Source organism: Choristoneura fumiferana, chromosome 2 (assembly GCF_025370935.1).
Source record: "Choristoneura fumiferana chromosome 2, NRCan_CFum_1, whole genome shotgun sequence".
Lineage (NCBI taxonomy): Eukaryota > Metazoa > Arthropoda > Insecta > Lepidoptera > Tortricidae > Choristoneura > Choristoneura fumiferana.
In genome coordinates, this window is record NC_133473.1 from 14,349,595 (window position 1) to 14,368,186 (window position 18,592).

At 38.9% G+C, this 18,592-nt stretch overlaps 2 protein-coding genes across 3 annotated transcripts in view; one reads left to right on the top strand and one right to left on the bottom strand.

The window, feature by feature from the left end:
* The window catches only part of Nadsyn (NAD synthetase), a 29,444-nt gene that overhangs the window by 7,070 nt on the left and 3,782 nt on the right, over positions 1-18,592 (bottom strand). Inside the window, exons 2-8 of the mRNA XM_074109736.1 lie at positions 5,502-5,654; positions 4,367-4,622; positions 3,983-4,128; positions 3,597-3,846; positions 2,519-2,723; positions 826-972; positions 466-614 (exon numbers count right to left, since the gene is read on the bottom strand). Of these exons, the coding sequence (XP_073965837.1) occupies positions 466-614; positions 826-972; positions 2,519-2,723; positions 3,597-3,846; positions 3,983-4,128; positions 4,367-4,622; positions 5,502-5,647 (1,299 nt within the window). The 5' untranslated portion in view covers positions 5,648-5,654. The remainder of the gene's footprint in view (positions 1-465; positions 615-825; positions 973-2,518; positions 2,724-3,596; positions 3,847-3,982; positions 4,129-4,366; positions 4,623-5,501; positions 5,655-18,592) is intronic.
* On the top strand, positions 10,760-18,584 carry Nna1 (Nna1 carboxypeptidase). 2 transcript variants are annotated; one of them, XM_074109725.1, is made up of 17 exons: positions 10,760-10,886; positions 13,066-13,241; positions 13,335-13,487; positions 13,575-13,807; positions 13,899-14,045; positions 14,120-14,378; positions 14,459-14,623; positions 14,701-14,816; positions 15,202-15,361; positions 15,451-15,770; positions 15,851-15,974; positions 16,062-16,139; positions 16,206-16,385; positions 16,463-16,611; positions 16,721-16,897; positions 17,051-17,221; positions 17,317-18,584. In XM_074109725.1, exons 1-17 carry the CDS (start codon positions 10,823-10,825, stop codon positions 17,633-17,635), a joined length of 2,991 nt encoding a protein of 996 aa, XP_073965826.1. In that variant the 5' UTR covers positions 10,760-10,822; the 3' UTR covers positions 17,636-18,584. The 2 variants fall into 2 exon arrangements, with proteins under 2 accessions (XP_073965826.1, XP_073965819.1); XM_074109718.1 differs by lacking the exon at positions 10,760-10,886 and adding an exon at positions 11,310-11,686.

An 18,592-nucleotide genomic window follows, 5' to 3' on the forward strand; every position in this document is an offset into this window, starting at 1 on the left:
CTTGAGTCATCTGTCGAAGTGAACGGAAATCAAGAAAAACACGGTGTATATAGTTTTTCTTTATTTCCGTTAACTTCGATGGTTGGTTCAGTTCATTGATAGAAACTACCTTGTACCTTTTTGGTGATTCGGAAAAAAAATCATGTAAGTATATAAGTTCATAGTCATTGTTAAAAGTCAAATTGTCAAAATTTACAAACTAGACGCTCAAGAGAGACAAAAACTCGTACTCTTTTTTAATCTACTTTAGCCAAAAATATAATTTAAATACACTTTATATATAGTTACGGACTTCAAGAATGCATCATAAATGAAGAAACTTTTACAGTTTCTCGGCGCATAATTCCTCAATTGTTGATTATCTTTTAAAAATTAAGAGTTAGGAAATACTGTCTTGGACAAATTAACATTTGACATGTTCCCTTAAAGTGAACGGTAGTCAAAAACAACACGGTGTATATATACCTGAGAAGCTCTCTGTTTGGTCTCCTGACTGGAATTCTCTGTAGCCATGTAACAGGTGACGAGTAACCTATTACAAAGCTCCATCGGATCTGAAGGCGTGTAGTCCGCTTGGCAGAGAATCTTGCGCACGTCATATAACACTTGACTTTCTGAAAGGAACATAAAACAAAACGGAGGAGGAGCTATTAGTAAGGTTGGAAACTTAACAGACATTTTAAAAGAGTGAATGAATGTGATATTAACAGGATTTAGTAATCGAAGTCCTCTTGGCCTTAGAAAGGTACCAACTGCCATTCCTTTCTTTCGCTCCTTTAAATCTCTCTAACGCTCTTTAACGAGCATAAGCTATATTAATGTTACCTCCTTTCTGTATGGCGTCGCAGATCTGCGTACACATGGAGAAGACAATACAAGCTGTGCTGGTGGAGTCCACGCCGCCACTAAGTGGCAGGAAGAAGCCGCCCTGACCAGAGCGGCGGAGGTAGTCCCATAGCCAGCACGCAGGTCCTTCCCAAACAAAGTCAAAGTCAAAGTCAAAGTCAAAATATCTTTATTCAATTTAGGCTATAACAAGCACAGCAACAAAATTAAACCGCATATTAATTGAAATTAATCCGGACAACTCACGTCTTAAATCGACGTAGAACTTTCTCTAGGATCAACAGCCGCCGAGTCGCGTTGCTCTTAGAGGACAGGCCACGAATTAACCCGAAACATGTCGAGCTAAACTCGATTTAAGCCATAAGTTATCCGGATTCATTTCATTTAATATGAGTGAGTCTAACGGTAGTTCCATGTTCAAAATGAAAGCTGTAATCAGACACCGTCCCGAGTATATGCTACTAGCGGGATACGTAATACCTTAAGAAGTTTGTGCGTGATACTCGGTCAACCCTGTTACAGTCAGCATTTGCCGCACTTATCAAAAAAGCTGCGTCATGGTTCTACCGAGTTTTACTTACATACGAACTTGTCAAGGTATAGTCGTATAATTTTTGAGAGTCATGTTGTAATGTTTGTCATAAGTTTTTTTTTTATATAGTTATGCCCCGCACCTCCACCACCACCTGTTACGGCCCGTTGGGATAGGCTTGCGTGAGCTTGCCAGCGCTTGTCGCCTATCCGGGCCGGTGTCGTTTTTTACAACACAGATCAAAGGAACTTGCGGCAAGCGCTTGCGACGCGTTTACACGTTGGCTCGTGTTTAGTGTCGCTCAAGAGCTCACGCCGTACGGACGTACACATAGAGTACATTGTAGAAAGACGTAAATATTAAATACATTTTAATGACCATCATGAGTGCTTGGACTAACGAATAAATTCTATCCTTTAATTAAAAATATATCAAGCTCAACACGAGAGCCGAAGCAACTTCGAGTCGAGATCCACGTCTACCATGCTTGCCTGTCCGGAATACACTGACGCGCTTGCAAGCGTGTAGGTAAATGGTATTCAAGCGTTTGTACAGGCTTTGAGTTGGTAGACGCTTGGCAAGCTTCGGCAAGCGTGTAAATGTAGCATTACAATTCTACATGAATAACTGTCACAGTGGAGTGCAAAAATATCTGACACGTCCTACCGACCCTAGAATAGAGTCGTATCAGATATTTATGACGCTTTCTTGTGATATATATTGGTGCTGTTGATTGTACTTACGACATCGCGTGAATAATAGTGTTTCGATAGACTATCGATAGTTTGAGCAAAAGCGATAGTTATCGATAGTATCGATATTATTGCTGTCTAATAATGCAAAACTATCGATGGTATTGAACAGTAAATAACGAAAAGTATCGATAATATCGATACTATCGATAGTTTTCGTAATTATCTGTTCAATACAATCGATAGTATCGATAGTTCTGCATTATTAGCCAGCAATAATATCGATAGGCCTATCGATAGTATGGCCTTTTTCCGATTGAAACTATCGATTGCAAACTATCGATTTTTCGGCAACACTAATCTCAAGTCACTGGGTATAGCGCAACTTTCAAAAACGGATTATTATTGTTAGCTTTTATAAACTAGAATAACAACAAAACACTCCTACCTAGTTCAATTTCTTCTTCCGGCGTTAGATATTTCCAATCAATGGGCGGGCTGGTTGTCAGAAATGCGTCATCGTCATCAGAAAGGGCAAAATCCACAGCAATTCTAGGGAAAGGCGGGTTAGAAGCGGCCAAGTGAGATCGGGAACGGATCTGCGTTCTGTAGGAACGAATGTCTTCCAGATCTATCGTTGCTACCACTACTTCCTGGAAAAAGTAATTATGATATTTGTATAGTGTCAAAGTCTAGAAAAAACTTTAATAATATTCTAAATCCAGTGGTCTATCTATCTAGTAAGGGCCACCATTTACACATCACACACACACACACACACACACACAGGCACAGGCCACCATGCGGAATTCCGAATCAGAGAAAAGTTCGAACGGAAAACTACTGTCCGTATGTGGTAGGTCCATAGATTTGTATGGATTTACTGCGTTCGAAATCCCGAATGTATGTGGCGGCTCTAAAGTGGGATCTTATGCGTGCCATTTTTGCAGTTCAGAACAAAAGCTATACCTACCTATGGCAGTTGTCTCACCCCCGGCGAAGAAGCGATTGGCTATCGACTATTTTCTCGCTCAAGAAACGAACAAAAGATGTAGATACTGTGTGAGTAAATGAGAAGCATATATTAATAGTTGATCGCTGGCTGCTCACACCGGCGAGATTTCACTCTTCACTCTTTTGTCGCAGCGATAAGAGCTATAAAACTCGCTCAGCGATGTTAGCTTGGCGGGTAACAAGTGATGCGAGTAATCGCCGCCCGTCGCACTCGAACACTCTTACAGCCTAGCGACAAAACTACACTCACTTCTCGCTGCTCGCCCACTCGTTTCTAGTTACTAGCTCTAATCGCTTCTCGCTCAACGTCGGCGATGGGAAAGGTGCCTATCGCTCGCATGTCGTAGCTCACGAATGGCGCCACGCAAACGTATGCGACGTTTAAAGAAACCTAATCTTAAGTCTAAAGTCTTACTTATCTGACAAATCCAGCGCCCATGGCCATGTTTCTTCACATTGAACGCCACTGTTTAACATATATCAAGTAAATATTGAGACAAAAATTTACTCACAACATCAACCAACGCAAACTGCAAACCCCGACTGATAATCTGTCCATTTAAAGCCACGCATGAACAACCGTTGAAATAAATCCTTTGGCCATCGCAGCCGCGGAGGTTGCTGAACAAATAAGCACCTCCACTTTTAAACGTCGCGCTCTTTACCAAATCCACGGTCACATAAGCTTTTCGCAGCTCCATGTAGCTTCCTGAACCATTAGATATGATTTCCACGCCGTCAAGACCCAGAGCTATATGACGGCTGAAAAGCAGAATAAAATATCAACGTCATGAATAATTTGTTAATCAATAGGATTCAAAAGTGGTATTATGCTGAATGATCTACGTAATGAAATACCGATGTCATAGATTTTTACATTATGGACAAGATAGGATACCTTTGGGGATTCCACAGTTCTTCGCATATCTCAAAGCCTATACACGTGTCTTTTGTAGAAATCACAGCATCGCCGATGGGAACTGTTGTCTGATTTGTGATGGTAGTTAACATTCTTGGCAAGTAGTAATCTTCAACTTGGCGTTCCTAAGAGAATAACACAACAAGTTACAACATTAATAGCAGAGACCACAATTTTCCTCAAAAGTTACTATGTTCGGTCTTCGCCGGTCAAATCTTTTCTAAGCCAAAGCGACCTTTACTATTCCTTTAAGTGAAAATATTTAATTCCTTTGCCATCCGTCCTTAAATTGCTAAAAATCCCTCCAGCATTGAGATTAGACTATGTATGCTCACCGCTAAAAATTCTGAGAAATAAACTTACCTTAGTCCAACCAGAGAACCACCTGGACTCCCTGTAATTCCCATCTTCGCAGAGCATCATCTTTGGTCTGATCAAAAGAATCTTCTTGTTCAAGAAAGCCACGCGACAGTTGTACGAAACATTCCTATGCTGCACTGGCATACCAACATCGATGAGCATGTCTTTGCATGTTGGAGACTTAAGTAGTTCAGCTAGAACTTGCCAACTGTGAAGGAAGGTGTCCGGTTCGTGGAAATGGTCCTCACAACTGTAGCCGCTGAAATAGACAAATAGAGTAGAATTAATTGCGAGAAAGGTTGTTAGGTTAACGAAAGAATTGCAAGTCAGTTGAATTATTCTAACTAGGTAAAACTTAAGTAAATGACCTGCTGTATGTAATATTTAGTAACGCGTCCGTGTAAACAAATTGACGTTCCAAATTCGGAAAATAACTTAAGCTCCATATCAATTCTGTGCACTACTATACATACATGTCATTTACTTAAGTTTTTCATCACCCTATAACGCTCAAAAAGAGGGGTGTTATCTATAATATAAAAGTGAACCGCCAGAACGGGACAAAAAAAACGAGACAGAGCAGGATGACGCTCTACAACACCATTTTGACACGTTTCTCCCAAACAACGCATTATTTCTCTGGAATTTTAAAGCAATTCGATTCTTTGACCTTGGGTTCCCACCCAAGAATCGCGAAAAACTTGAGAAAATATGATATTGGATGAACGTAGATAGCTGGACATCTGGAATAACACATAGGCTACTTTTTATCCCGATATTCCCACGGGATAGTTGTTCTTAGCACAACACCTCAATGAAGATTGCAATATGAATATTGGGATTTCCCACGGGAATTTAGTAAAATCCCAGAATTTCAATTGTAACTACCAGATCGAATAGTTTTCGCGTGCGAAGCCACGGGTAAACTCTAGTAAACTTATAAGTTTGACCGCTACGTGTGTGTGTAGGTGTGAGTCTGTGGTATCTGTCTGTGTTGATCGCATTCATCACCGCGCTAGACAATACGGTCTCTGGTGGATATTGTTATTGCTACTTACTACTACTATTGTTACTGCTTACTGCTTCCCGTCTGTGTGTGTAGTAGCTGTTCGATTTTAAATACGTCACAGGAACTTACCATATCTCCAATTCAGGGCCGGTCCTGTACAACGCACCCATTTCTTTAGCCTCTTGTATGGACTGCAGGATCCTACTCAGGTTCCCTTCGAAGTCGAGGGCCCATTGATTGAGCGTGCATGACGCTACTGTGACTTTCCGCCCCATTTTCTAACTGGAACATGATGAAATGAGTTGGTAAATCTCAGTGGGCACGTTTTTACTTGTATGTATAGGGTGAAGTCTATGATGAAAAAGTGCTATAAGTTGGATGTCAATGTCTGTCTATCTGTCTGTGGCAATGTAGCTCTCAAACGGATCGACCGATTTTGATGCGGTTTTTACGTGAAAGCGTGTTTTTGCGGTGGTTCTTAGCTATGTTTGATAAATATCGGTCCAGTCCAGTCATTTTTGAGATCTTGAACTTTAAATAAAATAAATAAATATCATGGGACACTTGACACCAATTGACCTAGTCCCAAACTAAGCAAAACTTGTACTATGGATACTAGGCTAGGCAACAGATAAACATACTTATATAGATAAACACGTACTTACTTAAATACATCCAAGACCCGAGAACAGATAATAATAATAAAAATAATAATAATTTATTTCCAAAACATCTTTTTATATTGTCCACATATAACTAAGACACTACTTCCTAAATAGGTACAACCTGTGCTTTAGGATAAGCAGCGCTCTTCCCCATTAAGAGTTAGATGTATTGACTTACATAGCAAAATATAAAGTTTTAGACTTATTATTCTAAATTTCTTATAATCTATGGTGTATGTGTGTAAGTTTGTGTATGTTTGTAGTGTTGTGTTGTGTGCATAGGTGTGTGATAGTGTGTGTAAGTGTGCATAAAGAAAACAGTCGCTCCAAAGAATTCGCGCATGTGCTATGAAAAAGTATATTTGTAAAATTTAAATAGTAGTCACTTTTCAGAGAATTAAAAAAAAACTGTATTTACTTGCATACAATTAAGATAGAATAGAATCGTATTATTCATACAAATATCTGCCCGGCCGGGAATCGAACCCGGGACCTCAAGCTTCGTAGTCAGGTTCTCTAACCACTTGGCCATCCGATCGTCATGATCATGACTTTGAAATGACAATTTCGGGAGTTTTCAGCTTTTCTAAGTTACATAGTTAGGTTATTAGTGCGTTGTTTATGGACATGGTTTTCTGTGTTGGAACTGATTTTAGAAAGATTCTTTCAAAGCTAAGTGCCAGTACAGACGGACTGCATTCCAACTGCAACGTAACTGCCAACTGTCATTGCAGTTCCATTGCAGTCGGCACAACTGCACGCTGACTGCGATAAAAATGTATGAGCAGTCGGCAGTTGCGGTTAAGTTACAGTTGGAATGCAGTCCGTCTATACTGGCCCTAATACCTAAACAGCCTTAGTTCTCCAAAGTAACTTGTGGTTTGGTTACAAAGTATGCATTTTACCGGCTAGTGTAAAACTATATACGAGTTCAAAGAACCGCGGGCACGAAGCTAGTTGTTATAGGTTGATCGATTTAACTGTGCGATAGACGGAATTGACGTGACGAGCCTTTAACGGGAAACTGCAATAGGCTTCATTAGACGGTGATATCAGATCGATCAAACTACAGCTCTTTTGAAGTCGGTAATTAGGTACGTAACGTTGTGTTATGGGAACTTAATGGACTTGTGCTTCTGCAGTTTTGACCATTTCAAACCAATAGCTACGGGGGAGGCCTTTTGCTACTATTTACTAGCATAGGTATGTAATGTAGGTACCTTTACTTTTTATGTGAAAAGTACCTAGTTTACGTGTCAATCAAGGCTTAGCTTTCTAAAAGTGAAATATTGGATTGGTTCCTCCTTCGCCGGATTCCGAGTTTGTCAGATTCAAGCTGGTCGGATTCTAAGTTCGTCGGACTCCAAGTTCGCCGGATTCCAAACTTATTAAGTACATAGATATTCTTAAAAAATATAATATTATAAAAAACGCGGTTCTAGCGCTTCGCCGACCGCTACCGCGGCACGCTCGCTTTGCTCGCTCGGCTCGCGCGCTGTTGGGTCGCAGTTCTACCTAAAACTCCTCCTCGCTTCGCTCGTCGTCATCCCTAACGGTGACATGCCCTAAGTTAGAATAAGTAGGTTGCTTTATAATTTAATAATTTGATTGTCACGAATCCGACGTGAGTTTGGAGTCGGACAAACTTGGTATCCAACGAGCTTGGAACCGACAGACTTGGAATCCGACGAGTTTGGAATCCAACAAACTTGGAATCCGGCGAAGAAGGAACCAATGAAATATTGTGTTTAAAAATCGGTTCAATAGGGCGGAATAATATTTCCTTGTATGTCCTAATGTTAAAAATCAGATTAGCACCTCTAATCAAGTAGAATGAATACTTAAGCAGCTAGTCGATACTACCTACATGTATTCATGTAGTAAAGCGAAATTTAACTAAACTTCGCGCTAGATTACTTTAGTAGCACGATAATCTTTTTATCAAGATAATACCAAACTTCCGTTTAAGTAATTAATTCATAAAGGTTGCAGCCCATTTTAGTAACAGCAGAAACCGATTCCGAACGGCGTGAGCTCTTGAGCGACACTAAACACGAGCCAACGTGTAAACGCGTCGCAAACGCTTGCCGCAAGTTCCTTTGATCTGTGATGAAAAACTGACACCGGCCCGTATAGGCAGCAAGTACTGGCAAGCTCACGCAATTCTATCCCAACGGGCCGTTTACACGCTTGGGCTGGTGAGAGCTTGCCGAAGCTGGCCAAGAGTGTACGAGTTAATGTAGCATCATAAGCAACACCCTAGATAAAAACAGCAGCAAGGAGATGTTGCAAACAGATTGTAAGAAATATTGCAATTGAAAAAATACTGAATACTGAACGCGAGATGACGCATCAAGTTTCAACCAGTCACAAAATAAATGGCTATAGAAAAGCTCTTTGTCAAATTTAAATCAAGCAACTCTTGTTCTGATAAAATCAAAAAAGAATATAATTTTCTTAAGTTAGGTATGTTCTTCTTCTTCGTCATTCGCCTACATCGATTGCAGAAGACCTAAGATTTTCGATCATTTGAAATCGAGTTCATTGATATCATGCTATTGGCAGTAGACAATAACAATTGTATTGTAGTAGGCAAAGTAGTAGGCATCGATCCGCGCCGGTCCGTGCCAGGGGCCGGCCACTCACCTCGCCTTCCTTTACCTACAGGGCCCCACAGGACACTAAGGAATCGTGTCATGTCTTAACACTATAAAGCTCGATCCTGCTTAAGTTTATGATAGCTCCAGTTTAGCGCCAATGCCAAAATTTCGGTACCCCGCCCACAAACACTTGATGAGATGTTTTGAACTGCGAAATTCTACATGAGGTCGTTACTCGTAATATGACTCCATTTTAGACGTTTTATCTGGAGTATGTACCTATTATGTTTTTTAGGGCCATCCCTCTTTGTCACACTTATTATCATAAAAATCTTATTTTGGCTATGTGCCACAAATCACGAGCCCTTAATACTATGACGTAATTTATGAATGGTGCCTCTTTCCAAAGGCCATTTTTATTTATTTTTATGAGATAAGGAGCAAACGAACAAGTGAGTCACCTCTTTGGAAAGTATAGTCACGATTTGTATTTTTTTTTTTTAATTTTGCAGCAACGTTTACAAATTACAAATTGGACTGAAGCATATTCAAAACAACGAAAGAAAAAGGCGGGACCAAACTATACAAAGTTTACCCTCATATCCATAACATATAACAAATGCCTAAGATTATACATGCTACTGGGGCGCCGACACCAAAAAGAGGTCAAGTCAAGAGTCAAATAACATTATACGAGACAACAAGCAGGGTGTATGATTTCCGTGTTCAATTTTCATTAAGCTATAGTGCAACACTGAAGGGAATTCGATGAACACCTACGTACTAAAGTATACGTGTGTGAATGCGTTCGAATGTAGAGCTAGAGCGCAAACCACATGGCATGAAGCGATCACCATGTTCTTATACAAGAAACTTGAATGATCATTGAAAATTAGCTGAACTTCAGAGATGTACTTATTATAAAAAAGCACGAAGTCTTAAAGTTTTTTAATCTTACCATAAAATTCTAGGAACAGGTTCTTCTTGCTAACACTGGGATCGATTTTACTATCGCAGTAACCTAGGTAACCCTTTATTACGTAAAACCAGAGGTAGAGGCTGATATAACCATCTATAGCATGCATTAAGAATTTAAATTGGTTCATAACTCATGTCTTGCTCAGCTGGTTAAACGTTCGTTGGTTAAACGTAGAAACAAAAAGAGGTTTCTAACGTCATAGATGAATGAGCAAACAAAAATTAAACTTCTTTTAACAAAGGTAATGAAGGGGTAGCCTATGTCCACATATAGCCAATATAACCTATAGAAACGCCATAGCCCAGCCCGAAAGGAATATCAAGTTTACCAAGAAATCAATACCTCCGAAAAACAATTTAAAGGTCACGGTGTTTAACTGATCCGTACTAACATTAACTATTAATGCGAAACTGTCTGTTTATTTGTTACCTGTTCACGCATAAATGGCTCCTAGATCTATCCTAGGAACGGCCACGCATAGTTTTTATCGCAGTAGAGAAATCAGTAAAAACTCATACTTTTTAACGTTCAGTATAAGCCGGGGTAATATTTGCATGCTTACAAGTCTTAAAACTAACTTTAGTAAAAGTTTACAATGTTGACATCGATCTTTCTTATCAGAAAATCTTTCGCTTCGTAACTCTATGAGCAGATTTAAGTTTTATTACCGTAATAGGGGCCATTAGCGAAGTTGAGCGTTCCCACACGGAACCCCCGTTGAGCTACGGGGGAGTGCAGTCACCTTTCCGGCCTTCTAGGAGTTAGGTACTATATATTACTTCGAGGAAAACAATCCTCACCTTTCTATGGAAAAGTACAGTAATCAGTCCACTTAAGCTTACTTTGAAGCTTAATTCAAAATTATGTTCCCAGAAACAAGTGAATCAGGGGTAACGCGATCTAGCAGGAAAGATAAAATTAAACCAAAATGATAACGTTTAATTTTGGGTGAGATTAAAACACAATCGCGAAAATAGCAATGTGCAGATAGTACACCTCACAACCATATGCACATGTATTGCTAACGACGTGCAGTCTAGACATATAACAAGAGGTGTCGGCCCTCGCCTTTGAGAACATAAGCAATCAGACACCGGGCAAGGCAGCATGGGGCGAAAATTATCCATAGCCATTAGGCCTTTTAAGTTAATTGAGCTGTAAACTAAACATCATTTTGGAAGTTGCGGTAAAGGAAGTTTTACAGTGATGTCCGGTGACACTGAAAAAAGTTCGGCTAATGAAAACATCGACACGCAAAACGACGGTAAAGGTAGGTAAAACGAGAGACTATTGTAAGTAGGTAATATAAATAACTAGGCAATCTTTATTGCTGTGGAATGAACTGACTCTTAAAACAATGGTTCAGTTCAGTGAAATATGAACTTAGCAACGTGATTTATAAGGTCATGGAACCCATAAGCTTGGAAATTATTGATGTATTTGATGATCGTTTCATTAGTTTTTCATCGGGCCCCCGCAGCGTAAAACACGCAAATAATCATCTTATACAAACATAAATACGGCCTTTAAAAGTTTCTGCAGAAATATGTTAATTCGTGATGCCTTTCTGACGTAAACTGGAAGAGATTTGGTGCGATCGAATCATGATACGAAGGGTAATAGTCTTCCAATGCCCAAAATATTGGGCTCTTGCACGATATCGTCGTCAGTCCGACTCTGATCGTCGCGAGGCCCGCAGGCTGCGCCCTTTACAGACACAACAATACGCCAGTTCCGTAACCATGGTGACAGTAAGCTTGGCTTACGAGGGAGCGATAAGAATCAGATAGCAATTAGTGACTATCAACGAAGTTTTCGTTAGCAATTCCGTGGATGATTACCGAAACCACCGTAAGATGTTATGGTGGAAACAACTGGAGAGTGCACAGGAATACGTCATGATGATTGAAATGGAAGAACAAAGGAAGGAAGAGTATATAAGTAATACGACGGTGACGTTGACACTCCCGATTCCCATTAGAGATCCAGTATTGCAAGACAATCTGCTAATAGCAAATTTAGAACAAGTTAAATCTTTACAAGCTACTCTATTCCCAATTTGCAATAAAGGTAAAGTTTTCCGGATTTGACCAGCAAAAGCGATTCATATCAATTTGATTTAGCTTTACCACTTTAACACGAGGAAAATAAACTTTAGATAAATACTGAAGTAATAAATAACGATAACAACGCGAATAATCTTTTTCAAAACAGTCAATGTCCTTGGTATTCTGTCCCAATTGTATTTCAACTTTATAAGCATATTAATAAAAATAATAATATGCAGCGGAGCGGGTACATCCAACACTATTTTTAACCCCCGACTCAAAACAGAGTGGTGTCATAAGTTATTTAGTTAGTACTTTTGAGTCTGTCTGTGCCATAAGTAAGAACTACCAAAGGCATGGACCAATTAGGACTGACCTTTTTTCAATTGTAAACTTTTTAGTTGCAATACTTTAGTTCAGGGGTCGGCAACGCGCGGCCCGCGGGCCGCATGCGGCCTGAGACCTGTCTCCTCGCGGCCCGCAATTGTTTTGTAATATCACCATAAATATCACTTATAGTACTTACCTACAATAGGTAACTAGGTAAATATCTATTAGGTCCAAAATTATCTTACAAGTGCGGCCCGCCTTTATCAATATTTTTCACTATGTGGCCCATGTCTGCCAAAAGGTTGCCGACCCCTGCTGTAGTTTATAGCTAAGTTTCAACAAAACCGTTTCAGCCGTTTTTGAGATATTGGAATTTGAAATAAATAAATATATGGGAGTGTTCCATTTTTGTAAATTATAGTTATATTGAAAATACAAACTGAAATATAGATGCACAGAAAAAACAGAAAAATAAGACCATCACTGGGAATCGAACCCAGGTCCTCGGTAATCCGTACCGCGTGCTATACCGCTACACCACTGATGGTCAACGGTACCGACACGAATTTCCCTATGCACCTCATATCTCAGCTTGTGTTTCTTACTTAGTCACTTAAGCAGCGACGCTAGCGACATCTATGCCCTAGCCCTCATCGAGAAACTTTTTCGGCATTCCATTGGAACTAACCGCTCACCCGGACAAGAGATATCGTTACTAAGCTATCAAATTAAGATTGTTTTTTTTGGAATCTTTTTGTATTTTTTATTTCACACACGCGGTACGGATTACCGAGGACCTGGGTTCGATTCCCAGTGATGGTCTTATTTTTCTGTTTTTTCTGTGCATCTATATTTCAGTTTGTATTTTCAATTTAGGTTTTACGGGATGACCGTAAAAGTAAAAATTTGGAATTGAAATAAAAAATACAAAAAGATTCCAAAAAACCAATCTTAATTATAGTTATGTAATGAAATGAAATGTATTTCGCAATAAATAGTTACAACAATTTAACGTTACTGACAATGAATCTTATCGAATACGTTTAATCAACCATGGTTTTTTTCTCATAGGAACGTTTATATCAAACTTTCTCCAGAACAATATAAAAACGAATCAGTTTGAAATAAATACTGACATTAAGACATTCCGAACTACAGCGAAATTAAAAGAACCACGAGACCTTTTTGCACTTCCAAAAGAGCTGGACTGTCCGCAACAAGCTCCAAGATGGCCAGCAGAATGCCAAGTAAGTAGTAAACATTATTCTATTCAAATAGTAATATTATAACTTCTTAATACTACGTTTTGCCAAGATTTTATATTTCATTTGTTCGCTTAGGTAGTTGATGAAAGAATACAACACGTAACATGGAGTCCAGCGTCACCAGAGCCATATTATGTTCCTACTGGAAAAGAATTACGTCCACAACCAGTCGGTGAAGAAGCTGGGACAGTCATCTTTCAGTATTATCCAATGAGTGCCGTCAATTACGTAAGTATTTACATCAGTATTGCAAAGGAAATCAAAGTCAAAATTACTGTCCTACCGTCTTTGAATATATGTATGGTTTCGTTTCAGTTTAGTCGTTCTACCGTTGGAGGTTCAAGACTTTTTATATCTGCATGTGCCACTGCAAATGGTGATGACGAATTGAGATTCGAATCCCGATTCGAAAGTGGAAATTTAGCAAAAGCAATCAAAATTACATCAGCTTATTACGAACTTCATCTTAGAACTGATCTTTACACAAATAGGCACATGCAATGGTTCTATTTTAAAGTCACAAACACAAAGAAGCAAACGACATACAGGTAATTTATTCGGAACAACAAACTAGTTTATGCCTTATCAAAGTACAACCACACACTTTACATTTATCCAGACAAAAATTCTCGATTCTAGATTTTCGATCGTGAATTTATCGAAGGCTGAAAGCTTATACAACGAAGGCATGCGACCTTTATTGTACTCTACGAAAGACGCTAACTTACATTCAATTGGTTGGAGGAGATGTGGCGATAACATCGCCTACTACAAGAATGATCCAACGTGAGTACTTTACCTATTTCTGCAATCAAAATTGCAAAAAACACTGATATCTTAATTTTTTCTTGTATTTACAGTTGCGAAGAAGAAGAACAATTTCCAAGCTACACTTTAACGTTCAACATAGAGTTTCCTCACGCAGATGATGCTGTATACGTCGCACATTGTTATCCATACACGTACTCTGATTTGCAGGAATACCTATCTAGACTACAGTCACACCCAATAAAATCAACATTCTCTAAGCTAAGACTTCTCTGTAGAACTTTAGCCGGAAATAACGTGTACTATTTAACAATCACCGCACCTCCTAACACAAATGAAATGGAGCAAAAGGTGAGGTATTCGACATTTATCGAGACGTTTATCTTCAAAACATCAGCGTAGAATTTAAAGGACTTTGCTTTATTTTGCAGAAAAAGAAAGCTGTCGTAATAACAGGAAGAGTCCACCCCGGTGAAACCCCATCATCGTGGATGATGAAGGGTTTCATAGATTATTTGACTGGTGATTCAAATCAAGCACGCGAACTGCGTGAAAAGTTTATATTCAAACTTGTGCCCATGTTAAACCCGGATGGCGTGAGTAGTTGACCTAGATTTTATTCATTTCACACAAAACCTAGTGACATATTGTTAAAAGTTTACAAATATTCCAGGTAATCGTTGGCAATAATCGGTGCTCGCTGACCGGAAAGGACCTGAACAGGCAATACCGTACTGTTATTAGAGAAACGTATCCACCAGTTTGGCATACTAAACTGATGATACGGAGGTAATATTTGTAGCTTTATTTATGATCAGGATCACATGCTTAATTCGTTGGATAGTTAATTAAAGTTTATATCTAGGGGTACGGTAGTATCCTTTACCAAGCCGATCCAGGTCGAGTCAAGAGGTCAAGCAAGACTACATTTTTTTTGTGATTTTCTAATAGTCGATTATAAATGATTACAATCCTGACATTTTGCTAGTTTGCGAGCGACCGCGAAGGACCTGAACAGGCAATACCGTACTGTTATTAGTGAAACACATACTCCAGTTTGGCATACTAAAGTGATGATAAGGAGGTAGTAACATTTATATTATAGGTTAATTGTTGTCTGGTCATGATCAGGGTTACTTAATTCGATAGAAGATTGATGATTTTTTTTATTTAGATTACAGGAAGAATGTGGTGTAGCAATGTATTTAGATTTACATGCACACTCTCGAAAACATAACATATTCATTTACGGATGTGAAAGCAGAAAAAATTCTGACAGGAGACTGCAAGAACAAGTCTTTCCACTGATGCTTCACAAAAATGCTGCAGATAAGGTATAAATTAATTTTCAAGTTACTACACACCTACTACAAATACTACAATACAATATACACTACCTTGAATTTTTTTTCGATTATTTCAGTTCTCTTTTGAAAACTGCAAATTCAGAATTCAACGTAGTAAAGAAGGAACTGGTAGAGTTGTTGTATGGATGCTTGGAGTAGCAAATAGCTATACAATGGAAGCGTCATTTGGGGGCTCAGAATTAGGAAGCAGATTATCAACGCATTTCTCAGTTCAAGATTATGAAAGTTTAGGAAAAACTTTTTGTGAGACATTACTAGATTTTTACGACGAAGATCCAAGCAAAGAAAGACTTAGGACGAAAATTGTAACGAGATTACTAAAAGAGGGTTCTAATGCTGATGAACCAACTAATATTGATCTCTCTGATTATTCAAGGTACGGATGGATCAAAAGAAATGATTGGTAAGCTTTTTTTAGATACTTTTAACAGAACCTACTTTAAAACTAATTTACAGTGATGAAGGCGATACGTCAAGCAGCAGCTCGGAATCTGGAGCTATAAGGGGGCCTCTCGAAGTAATGCAACCTGCCCCACCTTCTTCTCCAATCTTGCCCAATATTAACAGAGATATCAGCGATGTAAGTGGAAAGACACTAATTTTTATTTTTGATAAGTCAATGCTAATAAGCAGAATATAATGTAATCAAATCAATCATCTATTCCAGCAACCAAGACGGCAAAGAATAAAGTTAGAAAAAATAAACAAAATTGAAAAGAAGAAAACAAAACGAGAAACTTTACAGGTAGAAAAGTTACTAATTAATATTAAAAATAAATCAAGCACAAATCATAGAGGAATATGTTTCCAGGTTTCAAGAGCGACCATTGATCTCACATCGGATGCAATGACGGATGCATCTTCAGATGCTGAATCGGTTGAAGAAAATCTTAGTCCAGTCAAACGAGTACAGCGATTGCTGCATTCCTCTAAATCCAAGCCTAGGAGAAAGAAGAAAATGCCACCAGAGCTCAAAATTATACCAGCGCCAGTAAGTAAATAAATTCGTTAAGTTAGGCATGAAAATGATTTCATTTAATAACTTAAAAGCTAATGTTTATTTTCCAGACTAGTGATTCTCCGTATCATTCTGACAAAGAAAAGAAGTCTGCTCTCAACAGGCGTCCTCGAAGCGTTTCTATGTTCAATGAACCTATTGAAAAGCCTAAGCTAAATCCAGCCTCGTGGCATCAGTTCCGGTGTTTGCCTCCACCGAAGTAAGTCACCTAAAATTAGGTCTAGAATCTCAATAAATAAGGACAAGTTTAGAGTTCGACTTACATTCTGGTTTCAAAAGTTTCTCAGTTAAAATATGTCTATCAACAGGTATTTATCAGAAATCAAAAACAGAAACACGCAACCAGCAGAACTGCAGGTGAAATTGAACTTGCTGAAGAGGAATGTTTGGACAGGAGTCATGCCTGATGACAAGGGGCCACTATCCTGGGGAATCTCAAGCTTCGCCATGAACTCTTACTTTACAGACAGCGAGGCACTATTAAGGTAACAATATTAAAATTAAATATATGTATACGATGTCACGCATCGAATAAACTGTATAGAGAATAGCCGCCATATTATGCCGAATGCATAGGAAACAATAAGGGAGCTAGTTTTATGTTTGACTTTGAGTACCAAGAAAATAGTCCTTTACAGATCATGTTCTAAAAAATTGGAAGAGCTGGAAGGCGAGAGGAAAAAGTGTAAAGATGATAAGAAAAAGAAAAAGTCTAAAACGAAAAAGATTTCTCTGAAGGTGCCAAACTCCATTGACGATGTGATAGAATCTACTAACAAAACAAATAGAAACTGGAAGAAAAAAGGGAAGTAAGTAATCGTGAAACGTTCATACAATTACATACTTCAATGCAATGCAAATATCAAAATTTAGCATTACAGGACCTTATTTATGCTTTTTTCAGACTCAAGCATACAAAATCAGAAGGGTCTCCATACATGAATAATCCAAGTTTTACTGATATACCCCGAAATACAAACCAGACTTCGCAAAAAGGAAATATCCCTAACAGTAAAGAAGCAAAGACTCGCTTTAGAAAGGGTGCTTTTGTCACTACAGCTGTACAAAATAAAAAGGTCGCAAAAGTAAATAATTCGATACCGTCTGACAATTCTGATACAGATGACTCTATTCAATCAACAAAGAAGGTGAAGAAAAAACCGAAAACAGCAAAACCTAGATTACGAAAGGCTGCTACTGAAATCAAGAGTAGCAAAAATTGATTCTTTCTGACAGACAGAACTGGACGTTCACACTACCACGCAATCTTTGAACTATTATGCACAAATATTCAAAGTTGATAACTACTACCTACCTTTGTACACCTGAATGCACAGCATGAATTCAGAAATTGACTGATACTGATTAGATAACAATCAAATTAATCTAAAATTGATTTCCCTCTAATATGTTTAGGACCCTTTCAAAGCATGACTAAATTTCGAAAAGTAAAGAAAAGAACATTTTTTTAGCACCGCATCATTAGGTAGGATTGGTTCTCAAACGTATTTTCGCACTAAGAAAAGCTTCCTAATTTTCTCTGAGCATTGCTCCACTGCCACTGCCCCCGAAAAACCTTCAACGCCCACAAAGGACGTAATCGCCCACGTTGAGAACCAAGTATAGTATGGTGCAAAACAAGGAATGCACAGATCGCGGCCTACGGGCCGCATGCGGCTCGTTGTAGATGTACAGTCGAACAAATGGAATCATGACCTAGGGTACAGCCTTTTAATAATCAATTTCACTATGATTTCCTAGACAAAAGCATGAGATATCAACATGACATTAGTAGCACAAAGGTTCCACCCTGGGTCATGATTCAATTTGTTCGACTGTACGTGCGGCCCGCTAGTGACCAAATAGAAATAGCGAAAACCTAGCAAAATTATTATGCTTAATTTCAGTTGTTTTTATTTACTGCGACCCGCCTTTAGCTAATAATCTGTCAAAGTGGCCCTTGGTCCTAATAAAGTCGGTGCATCCGTGGTGTAAAATTTGAAAACATATTTTCGTAAGCGTTAATAGAACATGTTTTCATGAAATGGTCGCGTTCACAATTGTCTAATTAACGGTCCGGTCATACGCGCAACGTGCAAATGACGGCCTCACGGTCCCACGGGAAGACCATCGCTGGCTCTCGAGCCGACATTATGCTGAGGTGGGTCCGTTTCGTGATA